Genomic DNA, 16,697 nt, shown 5'->3' with positions numbered 1-16,697 from the left:
GCTTAAAAAAGAGAAGAAGGATATTTTATTTGCAAAACAGGTTTATTAGAAAGCAAAATACAAGAAAAAAAAAACACGAGGAGACATAAATCTTGAGACACTTACGGGAGTAAAGATCCTTGACCTTAGCTTTGTGAAGGAGCAAGTAAGTGACTCTTCTTTTTTCCTATTGCATGTCAATAATACAGAGACAGCCTAAGTATTCTCTCGAGCCAGAAGCTCATGCCAAAAGTAGTAGACAATACTTAAGATTCTTGAGCTCAGAATATCGAAAAATGGTTAGTACATTGCATAATACACGAAGAAAGAAAATTATAAGCAATTCAGCCAAAGAAACTCAGTAAACGTGTGGACCTCTCAGCTTTCGTTTATTTTTTCTACGATATAGGCTTCGCGAACCGAGCTGTTCTCTGCGAAGTAAATTGTAAGCTTTACGAGATGGCAGCACTGAAGATCGAGATAAAGACAGCCACGCATAATTCGTAACTATTCAATTTTCTAAAGGTAGGCTTGCCACCATCGACTTAATTTTGTACGCAACACTCGACGTCAAATTTTAGTCCCATTCGGTCTAGTTATGACGCAATGGTCGTTGTCCGCAAATGCAGCAGTCTTTTCTCGTTGTTTCACCTGAGCAAGTTACCATAGAGCCAATCATGTAAATCGTAATAAACAGTGCCTCAAATTTGTCTGTTTTAACTTCTCGATCTTTGATAAGGATTTGTGTCATTTTTGGTGGCGGAAAACTATATTCAGCAGAGGAGGACAATAGAAAATAATAAGATAGCATAACACGACAGAGACAACGATAAGTCAAGAGAGACGAGGTATGGCCAAGGATGGAAAAGATTGACGGATTTTAAATGACTCAAAAAGTTTTTCCTTGGTAAGATAGAAAAACACAAGAGCCAGAGGTGATAATAAAACAAAAATATTAAAGGATGACTGAGGATGGAGGAGATTAGAACAGATTTTAAATTATGAACTTGAAACTATTACGCACGCCAAATTTTCTTATGATATATCATATGTTTTGTTAAAGGGCAGGAATTAAATAAAAGCTTAACCAGTGTCACAAGACGTTTGATGGAAGAAGAGCAATGACCTCTCTTAAACAAAGACTAAGAAAAATAAGAGCCTTGATTTCGCGTTATGCAGTAGGGTTATCAGGCTCGGTGTATGTTGATCTCTGCTGCACATAACCGCTTGTCCTCTGATGGTAACGCCTGCGCACAGCAACGGCAAGATAGATGAAGATCACTGCAAAGAGTGGTACCAAAACGAGGGCAGCAATGAGACCTGGGGGAAAGGACTGAGGCAATATCGTAGTGGTCCGTGAACCTGAAAGGGAAAGAACAAAGCTGGTTATAATTTGAGCCCCAAAGAACTCCAACAGCATGGACTGGACTGCTGGATAACGAAGACGACATTGATGCAAAAAGGATATTTAAATTTTACACTTTTACGTTAGATACTAGAGGATGACTAATATCTGCCAAGTGCCTTTTCTGTCGTATGATTTTTAGTTTTCGAATGAAAATGAAAAAGCTTTAAAAAATTTCCGCCGGCGCTGCAGTTGACTCAACATTTATGATTCACATTCAAAATGTGTTTGGCAGAGTATGAAAATAAATTGTCTTCCTGTATCACTTGGTTGACTGACTTGGTGTTGACCAACGTATTTTATAAACGGAAAAAATGACATGATCGTTATTCATAATATTGCGAGGTCTATATTTGTTGATAAAAAAGGAAGAAAAAGAAAAATCATGGAGGAAGTCCGTGAATATTGCCAGATTGCTTAAAATTTACGAAAGAAATGACCTAACTTTCTTTACACAAGTCGCTATTTTTGGCCGCATAAATTGTAAATGACAATTCCGTGTTAGCAAGGTTATGGGGGCGTCTGAACTGGCGCAGGAAATACGAAGAAAATTGTATTCTGGTAATATATAAATATCGACCAAAGATTTTTATATAGTGCACTGGTTAAGTAATGTAAAAAAAAAAAACAGTAAGACCTCAAAGACTTCGTACGAATGACAAGTTTATGCACGCATCCAAAATTGGGAAGCAAAGAGGATGTTACTAGAGCACAGACACTAGGAGTTAAATTTAGCTTTTAGAAAATATTAAAAAAATAGCTATGATGCAGAACAACATGTCAATTGTGTCTTACGTAGATCGTTTAAACGAGCTGATATGAATAACACTTAAATTGTTGAAACTGGCGAAATCCAATATTCGAACTACACGTGTTTGAGACATTCTACTGACAGATGATTTGGAATTTCACGTGCTTTAGGCACTAAAAAGGGTTTTGCATTGACGCGACTTGAAAATTGAATTTTTTTTCTATATTGTTCATATATTGTATGCTGGAAATTTAAACAGGCATCATTGTAGTAAAAGTAAGGTCCCCTCCCAAGGCAAGGAATTATTACGTAAGAGTTCTTAATTGCAATGATTTTTCCTCGCTCTGATTTGCAAGAGCATGTACAGTAAACGAGCGTTTATCAGAGAACGCTCTTTTTTAACCTTAACTCTCCGAAATTTCCTAAAGTGTCCTTTACGTGGTTCATGATTGACACAAGCGAGCGTCTTTCCAACCTTAAATGTGTCCAGTGTGTCAGCAATTATTTTGTGAAGAGGCATAATTGGACAGGCTTTTCTTCAAAAATTACGAACAAAACATTACGCAAGGCGCGTTCATGTTGAAAGGATTTGTTAAATCATAACGAGACTGAATATCTTGCCGCGCTAATTAATGCTACGCAAATTTTATGTTCGGCACTAAAAAAAATTCTTTTATTTTCCTGTAGGGAAGGGAGGGGGAGGGGGAGAGTTTCCAAGCCTCCCCACCAACCTCCCCCCCTTATGCTACGTATGATGGTGTCTTAACGAATAGTTGTGTGCTAGTTATCTCACAACAAGCTAGCAATGACATCAACTCTTAATAACAACCTACAATGCAGTCTTCATTTAGCTGGTTAATAATGGTAATTGAACTGAGTGGAATTTAATTTGGGCTGAAATCATATGCGTGATTTCAAAATTGAACGAGCGCGCAGCGCGAGTTCGATTTGAAATCACAAGTATGATTTCAGACCAAAATTGCACGATATGAGGTTCAATTACCATTTTATTACATTCATTTTGAAATCACTCAAATATAGGACTTGGTCAGTTAAAATATTTTATTGATGCAGTACTGAGCTGGTTTGAAATAAATTCATCCATTTTAAGGGGGAAAAAATAACAGTTTTGGAAGCAAAAGTAGCCTCATGATACTCTTTGTCTCACACTTTACTGCAATTTGATTGGTTTCTTTAAACAAGCCTTGAAATCTGATTGGTTGTTTTGTTTTTAGTGTAGCCTCCTCGTTGGCTGGGAAAAAGATGGTGCGATTGGTAAATAAATCGCACCAATTCGAGCCAATCAGATTGCAGGGACTACCAGTGATTTCAAGATGGGTGTAATAAAGATATTAATCAACATGAGGATTTGGTTGCTCTTTTCAACGATACATGCTCTTTGACAGAGCTCCCCTATTTCCTCACCTGTTTCCCAATGTCTCGCACTTGGCCACCTGTTTAGCTTGCAAAAACCGTTGTCCGAATATCCCTCAGCCGGCTCAGCGCAGTAAGCTACCACACCCGGAATATCAGCAGCTCCTTGACAATTATCGAACAGGTAAACACATTCCGTTCTGCACAGCGTCTCCATCTTGTTTCTATTACATGGCGGTGTATACAATGCACAAGCCAGCTTCGCGAGAATTGTCTTACACTTCTCATTTGTGCTGGAGTTCATCATGCGTCCCATAGCCTCACTTTCTTTATCTTGGAAGGTTTTGTTCCGTTGTGTTTTTTCCGGTACAATAGTGTTCTCAAAGCTTTTACTGCAGTTTACGTTTAGAACCTTTGCTTTACAAGACAAACCTGTGCGTATTACAAAAGAAGAAGGAAAATGATCACTTTTGTTGACTTTGACAACAAGAGCATACACGGGAGGTCGAGCGGTTTTGGGAATGTGGAAATCGTGGAAGGCGTAGATTCTCTCCGTTTTCCTATTCACTTGATGAATAGTTAGGGAAACTTTTTCCTTGAAGCAATTTCAGACAAAACGTTCTCCATTGAAAATGGAGACGGGGCATTTGTTTGTTTGTTTGTTTGTTTTTAAGTTATTGTGATAAAACAACGGTTTTTCCTCACAGGAATAAATATGTTTTGAGCCCAACTCAGAGTCATTTTAGGCTGAGCCGCTAAGCGAGGGTTAGAATGACTCTGAAAAGGGCCAAAACATATATATGCTCAAGAATATAAACTGTACTACTAATACTACTATCAACACTTTGGAGGGCATTGAGAAAATAAAAACTAGCAAAAACTTCAACAGAACAGTCTGAACAATAACGCCAGTGTGCGAGCGGGTTAAAATGTTCTAAAATTCATTATAGCTCGAAAAATGTATCACAATGACCGACAAAGTGATGACAGTTTTCAGCTTCGTCTCTTTTACTTTTTAATTAATAAAGAAGAGACCTTTCCGGTTTTTGTCACGGTCTCACCATTTCACCCTCGATATGGATCATTTTTCTTGGCGCTTTTGGTTTACAACTTATTTTCATTCCGGCTTTTAGCTTTAAACGCGTTGATGGTAGTTTTGGTCAGTTTCCGGTTTCTGATAGACATCATTGCCCCCTTTATTGCAAAATGAACACCCAGATTTTATCGGTATTTGGAATGCAAGCCTAAAATGTGGTCCCTAGTAGAACCCATTCCTTCTAGGTATTAGTAGTGGATAAGAAACAAAGAGAATTGTAAGGCCAACATCAGACTGTATTGTTGCATGATGGCAAAGTAATTTAGTGCTCAGAGAATTATGCAAATAGACTGTTTTCATTGTCATGACTTATGACAAAATGAAAGGAAACAACAAACTATATTTAGATATTAATGCATTGTAAAGGCTACTGGAATCCCTTTTTCGTCGCCCGTTGTTCGTTGTTTGTCGTTCGTCGATCTCGAAGAAAGACGTAACATTTCACAAAGAGCAATTTATAAACTACAAAACAGCAATTCCATGACTTCTATTCAATTCAACAACGACGTGTTTGCCTACCTGTAAAGGTTGATTTTGAAGGCGTGAAATCCTTGGGTTTAAAACATCCAGGTTTTTCTGTCTTGTTCTGTAGAACACTGCATAGCGATTTCAACCAGTTCAATCCAGTGAAATCCATCTTCGTGCCACAGTCTTTGACAAATTCCCAACAAACTTCTTGGCAAGGAAGTAAGGGTCCCTTCTCGCTGCTATTGCATCTCGGTACATACAGTGAACACAGCATGAATGCTGTGTACTTTGAGCAGTCACCGAGTCTTTCCATGACGTTTTTTATTATCCCCGCATAGCTCCTGGCGTAATACTTATTCGCAAGACTTATGACCGTGTAACTGAAGCCTTCTTTCACACAAGCTGGGAATGCTGTCGCATTAACTTGGCCACAATGTGATTTCGCCAAGATTGGGTCGCTTTGCTCCGTCTGTTGAGGTAGATTTGTGATAAATACAATGAAAGATATGTATAAAACAACTTTCATATCCATCCTTGTTCGCAAACGTTTTAAGACTGTCTTAATATGCCATTGGATTTTCATTAAAACTCATAACTTCGCATCATGTCAGACGGTTTCTTTCATTACGCTCGAAGAATTTGCTAGCACAGCGTGACGCATTCCTCAAAATTGTTATTGACCTATTGAATGGATGAAAAGTAATTAGGATCGTGTGATGACAAAGGAAAATTTTTATTGCGTTAAATAGAGTGACAAGGGTTATAAGAATAAGGTGCGCCGCACACAAATGAGAAAACCGCAGCATTTTAAGACTTCTAAACCTAACGGGTAAGGGTTTAGCGTAGGGTTCATGCATATACGGCCGATTAAATAACGCCTGAAATGAAATTCAAAAGCCTTAAAGGGTACACATGACAACCACACTAAATGATCCTGGTGAACGATGGAAGGTATCCAAACTTTTCTTAAAGAATCGCCTAAAATAAATTAAATTTAAAATTAACGTGTATTATGAGAAATTAAAACCACTGGTCACCTGCTTAGGTAACTGTACAAATACCTCTCATAAAACCGTTGGATCCTCTCATTCATGTCACAGTGATGGACTCCTAGCATGGTTATCATTTACTGCTGTACTGTCAAGGTTTTTCCAATCGAGTGTAAAACATCAAAACAAGTTAAGTATCAGTAAAACCTTGTCTCACATTCTGTATCTATTATCTAGCTTAGCCCTCAGATGTACAATGAGGGGATCAGTGAATGAACCTCCCCTCCAACCCCCCCCCCTTTTTCAACCTACATAAGAAGATTAAAGCCAACACCGGAAATTCACAACAGCTTTAATTCACATGTCAGTCATGCTCGCTGAGAATTTCGGTGGGAAATAATCGATGGTGAAGATCGGTGGCCCATGCGTCTCCAAAAACCCTCTTCAATCTCCTTCCAGCCGAGTCTTATTTGCTACCTTTTTTTCTTTGTCACGCAACAAGATCTGATCAAGGAGAAGTTGTGTTCCGTGACAAGCCCAAGTAAGGGCCTTGAACAGAATACACACATTTACAAGTTGGCCAAGGACATACTAACTGACAATAGGCAGACAGTTGTAGCAGTCAATCAGTCGGTCAGACAAAAAAGTTGAAGCAGATATGAATAATTACTTAATTTATTTCACTTTCTCCTTCCTCAGTACTGAAAAAAAATGTCAATACACCACAAAAAATAGAATTTAAAAAAACTCATATGAATATTTGCGAGGCCAGCTCATTTTATAGTGCATCGAAAATTTCAATTATTTTTTTCTCTGAGTAGAAATCTTTTTACCCTTTTTTTTTCAATCACGAACCTTCTGTTTGATTTAATCTTTGTCATTATAATATCTAGTTCAAGAAAATTTAAGTCTTATTTGTCCATTCTTATCACTTGCAGGCTCTAGTGGTACCCAGTTCTCCTCTCGCATGGGTCATCTTTTTTTGATCTTTCATTTTTTCTAATCTTCCCAAAAGGACAATCATGAGCTAAAAATGACGCTTTTGATCAGTGCTTCCCTTGTCGTTGCGTCACTGATTCTAGCGGTTCAACTGAGCATGTGCAGCTCCTGGCCTGAAGGTGAACTGAAGGCCATCCAAGCTTTACGCCGTGCAACACGAAACATTTGCGCATGCTCATGTTTTCAGTGCCACAGTAGTTTCCCATTCATTTGAGGGATGACGTTTGTACCCCAGTACCCAGCAAACCTGAGTATATCGACGTCGTTTAAGTAGCAAGAGGACAGCAGCAATTGCGATGATTGAAAGCACCACTACGACAGTTGAAACTATGATGGCGACAACTGGTAAGGAGTTCCCGGTGCGCTCGCGCAAAGGAACAGACCTTTCAACTGGTGAACCAAGGGTAACTGGGATACGTGAGGGCATGGCTATCGTTAAACTGTGACTACGCGGCAACACTGAAATAGACGCAGATAAACAGAGTTCAGTTAAATGCCCAACAGTGTGGTAAAAGGGACATAGACAGAATGTTGCGGGGAGACGAGTTATCCGTTCAATTTACTGAAATTGCGCTGGACTCCAAGACGTGAGGTGCTAGCTTTTTTCTTTATCTATCTGGTTCATAGTGCTATGTTCTTCTGTAAAGCACCTCCTCAATCCACCGGTGCTTCCCTCATCCAGTATAGAACCGTAAAGGAAATCTAACGAGTTACTTGAGGAGGGGGGAGAGGAGTTGAGATGGATTAGCGTCCCACGGAGGGGAGAGGGACAGCCATAATGATTATGCCAGTCGCTTCGCGTTCGCGGAAACCGGAGGACGCACTCGTACCAGGAGATTGGTTTATAAAGAAAAACTTTGGCGAATTATTAATTATAGAAATAGTTGGGATTTGATGAGGCATGAGCCACAACTTACCTGTAGTATTTGGTTCCGATGGCCACCGCCCCGCCGTCGGCCATTTTGTCAGCTTACAAAATCCATCTAAATCACTCTTTTCAGTCGCCATTTGCTCACAATAACTGTTTACCCCAAAGTGTTCTCTGTACAATGTTGGACATTCCTTTTGCATGCTTTCACAATCGGACTTGCAAACTGTTCGAAGAACAATTTCGGTCTCATCCTCCGGAAAACATGGCGGAGCAAACTCTGCACAGAAAATCTTTTGAAGTAGTGACGAACACAAAGAATGATTTCCAAAGTTACGCAGCCTTCTCTTGAGTACGATGTCGAGAATCCGCTGTGATGCCAGAGATTGGGTTGTATGATTATAACCAAGATGGGAACAGGAAGACATCGTCAAGCTGGAGCAGCTCTGTGTGAGAGGCTCTGCACAACAAAGAAGGAAAAGTTCCAGAAAATTTAAAAGAAAGTTAGACACTCGCACGTTTTAGATACTGGTGTGGTTGAAAGGGAGCAAAAGGGTTGCGTGTGATCCCTTTGCTGTCATATAAAAGATTTCTTATAAAAATGTATAATAAAAACCTTGCCGCTCCAAAAGCCAGCGGGACGATCGTGTAAAAAAGACTAGTCGAAAACAGGTGGCTCATGGCAAAACATTGTCAACAGGATTAGTTTCGATGGATGAGAATATAGCCACCCGTGTAAAAATATTTTTGTGGAAGCGAGTCAAAAGCCCTCCCCTAGAAAACCCTTAGCACTTGAACTACAATCGCGGCAAAATTGCCCAAGTTTAACGTGCATGAAAAGACTTCGTCACTAAACCTTAGCAACTGAGCGTCTTCAAATCTACCTCTCGTTACAGCCAAGGAAACGGAGATAGATTCACACATAATTTACAGGGAAAAAAACCATTTAAATTATTATACTTGACAAAGTTGGTTGTCGTGCTCGGCCATGAACGTATCAAATAACCTATAGGGCTGGCACGGGACTTGCTCGTTGTTTGTCAAAGGTTATAGTCGCCCACTTATCTGTTCAACCAAGACTTTTTGCAGTCTGTTATTTTCGGAGGAAACAATTAGTATTTCGCGAGTTATCTCACTGGTAAAAATACCCTAGTAACAAGCAATTTAACTGTTTATAAAGCTGTAAGGTAATTTATCAACAAATAAACGTTTTGGATGCTGAAACAAAGAAACTCAAATAATAGCCACTCCCAGGTGAAAATTTATTTTGGGTAGAATGTACACAACATTTTCGTTAAAGATAAAAGGTCCGTTGTTCAATTAATTATTCTATCTGACTTACAAATTTCTACTTTTAAGCGAAGTAACCTCAATTGTTTTACAAGTGGATGAGACTTCGCGAACAAACTGAATAAAATTATCGCCGGAGAAGAAATTCACATGTCCACCGCGAGATTTTTTGCTTCAAATTAAAACAAAACAGAAAAACATTTGTCAACCGATACAAACTTACACGTGGTCTTCATATTCAATTTCCTTTCACGGGTTCTTTCGAAAGCGATAAATGCAAATATTTTCCTTTGAAAAGTAACCGGCAATTGCAAATCTCTGATTAAGAACAATTCGTGCGAACGAAGACTCATTTTATCATGAATGTTTAAAAGGCCATAACCTTAAAATAGATTTTTACTTACTTGTGGCGTTCACGTTGAGTCGCGGCTTGTAATTTCCCGGCAGATAGCATTTTTTTTCGTTGTTGTTGTTCTCCAATGACGGCAGCAGACGGCAAAGTCCTTTAATCCATTCTAGTTTTTCGTATTCCACTTTTGTCTCACATTCTCTGGCAAAATCTTCGCAGACTCTTCTACATGGCAAAACAGGGCTATAGTTTTCTTCCTCGCATTTAGGGACATAAATAGAGCACATAATGGTATCCAAATATTGCGAGCAATGTCCAAACTGATATACTTCCCGTTCCAGATTATGTGCGATGATGCTTTCGTGTAGCGTAGAATTACCGGGAAAATTGGCCGTGAAATTAAACCCCGCTACTTGAATACATCTTTGAAATAAATTCGGATTTAGTCGTTGGCATATTTGGCCGAAAATGACGGGCAAATACACCAAAAAGAGCGAAATTATCGCTCTTGTCAGCGCTGCATTCATCGCTGACCGATGAGACAACCAAATATCAACACGTGTAAATCAAGAGCGCTTTTAGTATGTTGGCCCATGATTTTAAAACTCAGCGGAGTGATGAATTGACTGAGTCACGCTGACCGCAGGGATGGCTACGTTGCCATGGAGATAATGTTGGACAAATCAACGAGGAGCACGTTGGTCAAGTGACTAAGCTCTCTGACATGACCGAGCAGCCTGGCCAAGTTTTTAAGGCTTGGTTACATCCAGGCAGGTGTTTATTCAGTTTAAGCACAGTATGAAAGCCACAGTTTTTGATCAGTGATTTGCATGTGATGGCTAGATCTTTCACGCTCTCGTGCAAAAATAAATTGTTATTAATCGACAATTGCCTGATGGCTGACAAAAGGCCTGGGCAGTCACGCCAGAGTGACAAGATTACGACGAGTTTCTACGGATTGATCTGACAAAACTGCAAGAATTTAGCTGTAAGCTTCGATGAAAACATCGCGCGAAATAAAATTAGTAATCAATGCCAGTGCACCCCTGAAGTCACGTATAATTTTCGACACAAAGAAGAATGACTGTCACGCTTCAAGAAATTTGAGAGTGCGGAACAACCCCTCTGACTTTCTGAATGGAAATAGTCATACAGATTTTTATAAACTGTGCTTCTGAAAGATATTAATTTGTAAAATATTATTAAAAGCGCTGTTAAATAATTAGAAGATCTTATGGAAATTACAGTCCAGCGATGTATAAAAAAGGAAAAAAAAAAAGAATTACCTTTATCTTAATCATCACACGTGTGAAGGTGTATAAAAGTGAACCTCGTGACACCTGTTTGTACCTTGAAGTAAAAGAGTACCGGAGTGGACTTTACTTCTTTTGTGACCGATTCCAAAATAATAGTTTCATTTTGATACCGTTTCCTTGCGTTCACTGATGGAGTGTTCTTCATTCAAACTGCAAGAACGGTGGGACGACATTTAGATTGGGAGGAACAAAAAGCAGGTACTGATAGTAGGAACTTATTCCTTAACCCGAGGCCATTTTTTCCAATTCTCCTTCTTTTTTGAGCGTAACAAACTGATCCAAAGAGAAAGGACAAATTGAGGTGATCTTTAGTAAGCCACTCTAAGATTAAAAATGACGATAATTGATTATGTTAAGTTGAATCATGAACAATGATAATCTTATAATTTTTTAAGGTGTATTACAACCATAATCGCATAGTTTTTAATTTGTTTCTTGTACTTTCCTTCGAATTCACGAATCTTAAACCTCTCATGGGCCAAGCTTCTGCCACACATTCGGTTGGCAACCGTAATTCTGCTTTCACTGTGGACTGGGGCGCTTGTAACTTGAGTCTTTTCTATTGATATCCTTTTGGTCTCTAACCCTGAGCTTATCAGTGACAAAGAATGAAGTACAGCCTGTGGCACTATCATTTCAAGGTCTTTCAAACGTTGTTATTTCAGTTTATCGAGTCTAATGTCTTAATCTTTATATTACAGTTATCAACCCGGTTAAAGTTAAACAGTCTGGCGTGCGTCATCGTGACCCTGGCCCTAGGTAATTATGTTTATAATCATGCAAATTCAAGCTGTTTACAAGCGGAATTCAATTGGAAACAAACACTGATATCATGTTTTATGCAAAGAATTCCATCAGTAGACCACGACGCTATTTCTAGACTGAAGTTACGTAAAAAGAAGTTGGACTTTCCAGAGTAACACGATAGGTGAACCGAGCCAGCGCCTAAAATGCCCCTGCTTGCTTTGAGCGTTATGCTCCTTTGCAGTTTGGATGCTGCTTTAAGTTCACCGGATCAGTGGCTCGCACAAATGAGGTATTCGCGATCAACAAGTGATTCCAAGTGTTACAGTTTTACCGATGGCCCCCTCAGTTTCTGCTCGAGGAGTGGTTACAACACTACGTTCAAATACCCAGAAGAATTGACGGATTCAATACTTAAAGGTGTCGCCATGTATGTCCAACAAGTGGTTTCGACTTTCGACAACTGTTCTATGGATGCCATTGTAGGAGAGTCATTAATGTGCTCCTTCTTCATCCCACACTGTAAGGGCGGAAAACGAATTTACCTTTGCAAGCGGGTCTGCGGAGAGTTTTTGAAGAAATGCTTGCATATGATTCCTGCAAATTTTGCAGATTACCTCATCGCGATTTGTCATATGCTTCCAGATAAAAATGGTGATTGGGAGTGTTTTGAGCCACCGAACTTCAAAACAAACGACAGTGTCAAAGGTTAGAGTAATTCAGAGAGTTAATCTAAATACTACTAGCGTCTTCATTAGGTTCGTTTAAAGTGAGAATTGAGTGCTCGCGCTAATTAGCTCGGTGGATATTCTGTGTGCACTTCAATATGTCGCTTAATTTCTAAGTTCTGAAAAACAACTCAACTTTTCACATGCATTTTCAAAAATTTTATCTTTTCAAATTCAATAAACATACAAAGGTTTTAAAAGATGGCAAATTTGGAGCGTTGCAGGCGTAAACTAGGTAAACTCTGCTAAAATCTTCCCCCAAAATGTTAGAAAACAGTGGCACAAAACACTCGACTGACTTGGTAGGAAAACATCCGATCTCACGGGATATTCCATGCGTGATCGCACAAACTGAATGCTCTTTTGTGATGTGTTTAGTGTTCATGACTTTTACGTAGATGTTTTCTGTTTGAAAGATATGCTTTGTTTGTGATCTGATTGGATTATTTGCATGCGGAATTTCAAAGCAAGTCCAAATTCCCGTTCCGGCTGTATGCAGATAGATGTCGTTACTTAACAGGGCTCTCGCTTCTTACCTGATCTAATTTACTGAAAATAATTCGTAGATCTGTGCTATGGCCAAACATGACACTTCGTAGGTACTGATTTTTTCCGATGTGTCGTAAGAGCAGATACATGCGCAGAGAAAGTTATATTTTTTTGAGCGAGATCCTTCATGATTACAACCACTCCAACCTTTTGCATCGATCAATTGAAAGCTTCAACAATCACCCCCACCCAACCCCCTCTGGGCAAACTTACAGGCATTTAACTTTTGAATTAAGGTTCGTTTAAATTTCCAAACCCTCCCCCCTCCCCCCAGGCGAAAATTGTGTTCGAGAGCTCCACCCAAGTACAATTTTTTTAATGGAACGATTCTTTGTGTGATAAACGAAAGTAGTAGAATTTACCAACATTTTTTGTGCCATTGTTTGGTTTTGGTGTTGCGATTATTTATATCTGATTAATTTGCTTACGAAAGCGGATTCTTACCTTTTAACTCCCTGTAAATTCAACTGGTATAAATTCCCAACCTTACCCAGGCAAGGTTCAAACTCCCCACCCCCGGGGCACGACGACAGTCAAATGCTCATGTATACAGTGGATGGCTTAGAGCACGTTAGGGTTTCTATTTCGTAGTCGTTCCCATAACTGATACTTTAGATAAAGTGAGCAGGGAGGAATTGGAACGGACCCCCTCTCCCTTTAAACCTCGTAATTTCTCGAACCCTCCCTTTCCAATTCTCTCAGTTATATCCTTGGTAGAGACCACCTCACCTCCCAGGCTCCCCTGCGCTTCAAAAATAAAAAAAAGCAGCAATCATTCTTAAAGAAATACCTTTACATTTTTATCACTATTTTTTTTAACAGGTCCCTTAGACCGGGGCTGTCAAGAACTGATTCTTCCAGCATGTAAGAATCTTGGTGTGTCCAACCACACTCTCTTATCAGTGGCGTTTCAGAAAACATTGTATGGGTTCGAATACAAAAAGCCTTACCTTGTAGGAAACGTGGACCCAGGATTTCCACCAAACGTGCAAGAAGTTTTAAAAAAGTATCCTAAGTGTCAGGAAAATATCAAAAAGCTTTATTGTGGAGAGCGTTTCCCACCATGTTTCAAAGAGGAGGGGAAAGGATTTTACTCCATTTGTAAATCGGTTTGCAGCGAAATTCTTAGAGACTGTCCGAACTTTTTCAGGTATCTATGTCTTCGTTGCTTTTTTTTGCAGGTGGTTGGCGATTTAAGAAGAATTTATCAGTTACGAGTGGGGCTATTTATGGTCTCTTCGGAGTAGCAGTTGGGGAATGTCATGTTGTTATATCTCTGTGAAGATTACATCAATGTCATGAGCTTGTGACCCTTACCCGATATATGTCTAGTTAAGGAAACAGTCATAATTTATCGCCGGGGGGGTGGAGGATTTTGCAGTGAACGATGAATCTTAACTGATGCCTCCATAAGGCTCTGTATTATTGTTATGACCCTGCCCCCTCGTCATTGGCAGTTAATTGGTAGTCAGTTATCTGTAATTCCCCCCTTTCTACTCTGTTAGCAAAGACTGGTCCCCCTCCACTTGCCCTGAAAACCACGTGAACCCCCAAAATTCTCCACACACCCCCTTCCTCCCAGGCGTTTTTCAATGACTGGTACCTAAAAAAAATCAAACAAAGTGTTCAGAGCTAGTATTAAATTTGGCTTATTGAACTGTGTCGAATTATATATTAGTAAGACTTGAATCAGTTTAGTCCTTTTGATTTATTTGGACATTCTTTGGTAGAGATGATTTACCAGAAGCCGAGTTTTGTGCCATATTGGGAACAGGAAATACAAGTCATGGATACTGTAAGCGTACGGAGTGGCCGGCGCCATTTAGTTGGATACGCTATGTTTCAGGTCAGTTCCAAACATTTTAGGCTCTAAAGGCAGCAACTAAAGGGCAATATTTTATTCGATCATTTAATAGGTCAGTAGTTCGTTTGGAGGTCTAACTGTCTTGCACCAGTCAGGATTTTTAGTGATCTATCTGTGTGTCAAGATCAGTCTGTGAAACAAACGTTTTTTTTATAAGGTTACTTGGTCGGCTAGAAATATTTTTCGGTTGGTCCTAGTCAATTCGATTCATAGTCATAGGAAAGCGAACAAATATCTCTGTCCTATTTTCCAATTTCATTTGAATGTTTTCTGAAGTCGAACACCAGCAGATCACGACACTCGTTGGCTATGGTTCCTCATTCGGGTTGTGGCTTAGATTTGTATACGCTTGCTCAATCGGTTTCTTGGCTGGGTCAGACAGTAAGTCTTTTGGTCTGTCAGTCGGTCAGTCAGTCAGTCTGTTGGTCTGTCAGCCGGTCAGTCAGTTAGTCAGCCAGTCAGTCAGTTAGTCAGCCAGTCAGCCAGTCAGTCAGTCAGTCAGTCTGTCTGTCAGTCAGCCAGCCAGTCAGCCAGTCAATCAGTCAGTCAGTCAGTCAGTCAGTAAATCAGTCTGTCTGTCAGTCAGTAGTCAGTCCGCCAGCCAGCCGCCAGCCAAACAGTCCATCAGCCAGCCAGTCAGGCAATCAACCAATGAGGTTAAAGGATTCTGTACCACGTGGTAAAAATTAGTGGCGTGACGGCGAGATCGCCCAAAGTTACTCCATATACTTCTGCGGCTCATTTTAGCATGATGATATAAAGAAAATGTAAAACTTTAACAAGATTTCTCCTTTATCATCATTTTTCAGAGAGGACATGGCAGTCCACGAAAGAAGCTCCAACTGAAAGCACCAAGTCAAAAGGTTCTAAAACATGGGTGATTGTGGTGGCTGTGTTAGCGGCATTTGTCGTTGTCTTTATCATCATTTTTATCATCATTTTTATCATCATTTTTCAGAGAGGACATGGCAGTCCACGAAAGAAGCTCCAACTGAAAGCACCAAGTCAAAAGGTTCTAAAACATGGGTGATTGTGGTGGCTGTGTTAGCGGCATTTGTCGTTGTAGGAATGATCATATTCGTGGCCTTGTATATGAAGTGGCGACGCGGTCCTCTGACCTCTGGGTACAAGAAACAAGAAAATGATACGATGACTCTGGGGAATTCAGTTGACCTCTGAATGCCGACATCACCTCGAGTAATGCTTAGAGAACTTAGAAGTAATAAGAAGACTTTTCACGAATATCATAATGCACCCTTGTCCAAATATAAGAAATAATAAGAAGCAAGTAAGCAAATTTTGACGACTTTGAAATCTCCTTTAGCCGATTAGTGTTTTTGCAGAGAAATTACCGTAAAGACTCGCAGATAAGCCGCACCTACGATTTTGATCGCAAATTTTTGGAAAAAAGGTGCGGCTTATCTGCAAGTCTTTACGGTATATCAATCTGTCAACTTAAAAAACTTGCCAATTTTAAAAATTAAACTTTTTTGTAAGACTAAACGATTCAACGCCGAAAAGGGAGCGTCACTCACGTGCTCTGATGGTACTAGGATGCTTCTTATTAATTTTTCTCAAGAACTCTGCTGGAAAAGCGAGACAGGGATGACGCGATATTCATAGCGTGTAAGTAGGCCTCGTCACCAGCGCTGCGGGTCCCAGACACAAGCTTTTCCGCCCGCGGGAAGATTTGAGACGAGTCGGGGAGAGGTTTTCAGGAGGTCCGGTACATATTAATTTTTAGGAGTGCTAGACCCCTTTCAGACCTCCCTCTCTCTCTCTCGCGCCGGCTTGCAATGCTTAAGGCCTCTCACTAAAATTCTTGCAGGCGAAGAAACGCTCGCGCCGAAACGCTGAAAAAAGAGGGCCTGTCTGTTGGAAAAGTATTCAATAAATCAGTTATCCAGTTGTTATCCAACTCCTTGGAA

At 39.9% G+C, this 16,697-nt stretch overlaps 3 protein-coding genes across 3 annotated transcripts; 1 reads left to right on the top strand and 2 right to left on the bottom strand.

Moving 5' to 3' along the window:
- Positions 1 to 23: 23 nt before the first annotated feature.
- Positions 24 to 5,660, bottom strand: LOC113676306 (uncharacterized). The gene is made up of 3 exons (XM_027192956.2): positions 5,125 to 5,660; positions 3,561 to 3,941; positions 24 to 1,341 (listed from the first exon to the last, which is right to left on the bottom strand). Exons 1-3 carry the CDS (start codon positions 5,654 to 5,656, stop codon positions 1,151 to 1,153), a joined length of 1,104 nt encoding a protein of 367 aa, XP_027048757.2. The 5' UTR covers positions 5,657 to 5,660; the 3' UTR covers positions 24 to 1,150.
- Positions 5,661 to 6,721: 1,061 nt separating this feature from the next.
- Positions 6,722 to 10,224, bottom strand: LOC113676198 (uncharacterized). The gene is made up of 3 exons (XM_027192824.2): positions 9,624 to 10,224; positions 7,979 to 8,389; positions 6,722 to 7,520 (listed from the first exon to the last, which is right to left on the bottom strand). Exons 1-3 carry the CDS (start codon positions 10,093 to 10,095, stop codon positions 7,237 to 7,239), a joined length of 1,167 nt encoding a protein of 388 aa, XP_027048625.2. The 5' UTR covers positions 10,096 to 10,224; the 3' UTR covers positions 6,722 to 7,236.
- A 1,442-nt stretch (positions 10,225 to 11,666) lies between these two features.
- LOC113676199 (uncharacterized) lies at positions 11,667 to 16,687 on the top strand. Its single transcript, XM_089209657.1, has 5 exons — positions 11,667 to 12,336; positions 13,728 to 14,055; positions 14,636 to 14,751; positions 15,579 to 15,632; positions 15,728 to 16,687. Exons 1-5 carry the CDS (start codon positions 11,835 to 11,837, stop codon positions 15,946 to 15,948), a joined length of 1,221 nt encoding a protein of 406 aa, XP_089065783.1. The 5' UTR covers positions 11,667 to 11,834; the 3' UTR covers positions 15,949 to 16,687.
- The last annotated feature ends 10 nt before the right edge of the window (positions 16,688 to 16,697 follow it).

This window comes from Pocillopora damicornis, chromosome 6, assembly GCF_964200805.1.
Source record: "Pocillopora damicornis chromosome 6, jaPocDami1.2, whole genome shotgun sequence".
In the NCBI taxonomy this organism is placed as follows: Eukaryota; Metazoa; Cnidaria; class Anthozoa; order Scleractinia; family Pocilloporidae; genus Pocillopora; species Pocillopora damicornis.
This window is presented reverse-complemented; position numbering and strand designations above follow the sequence as displayed.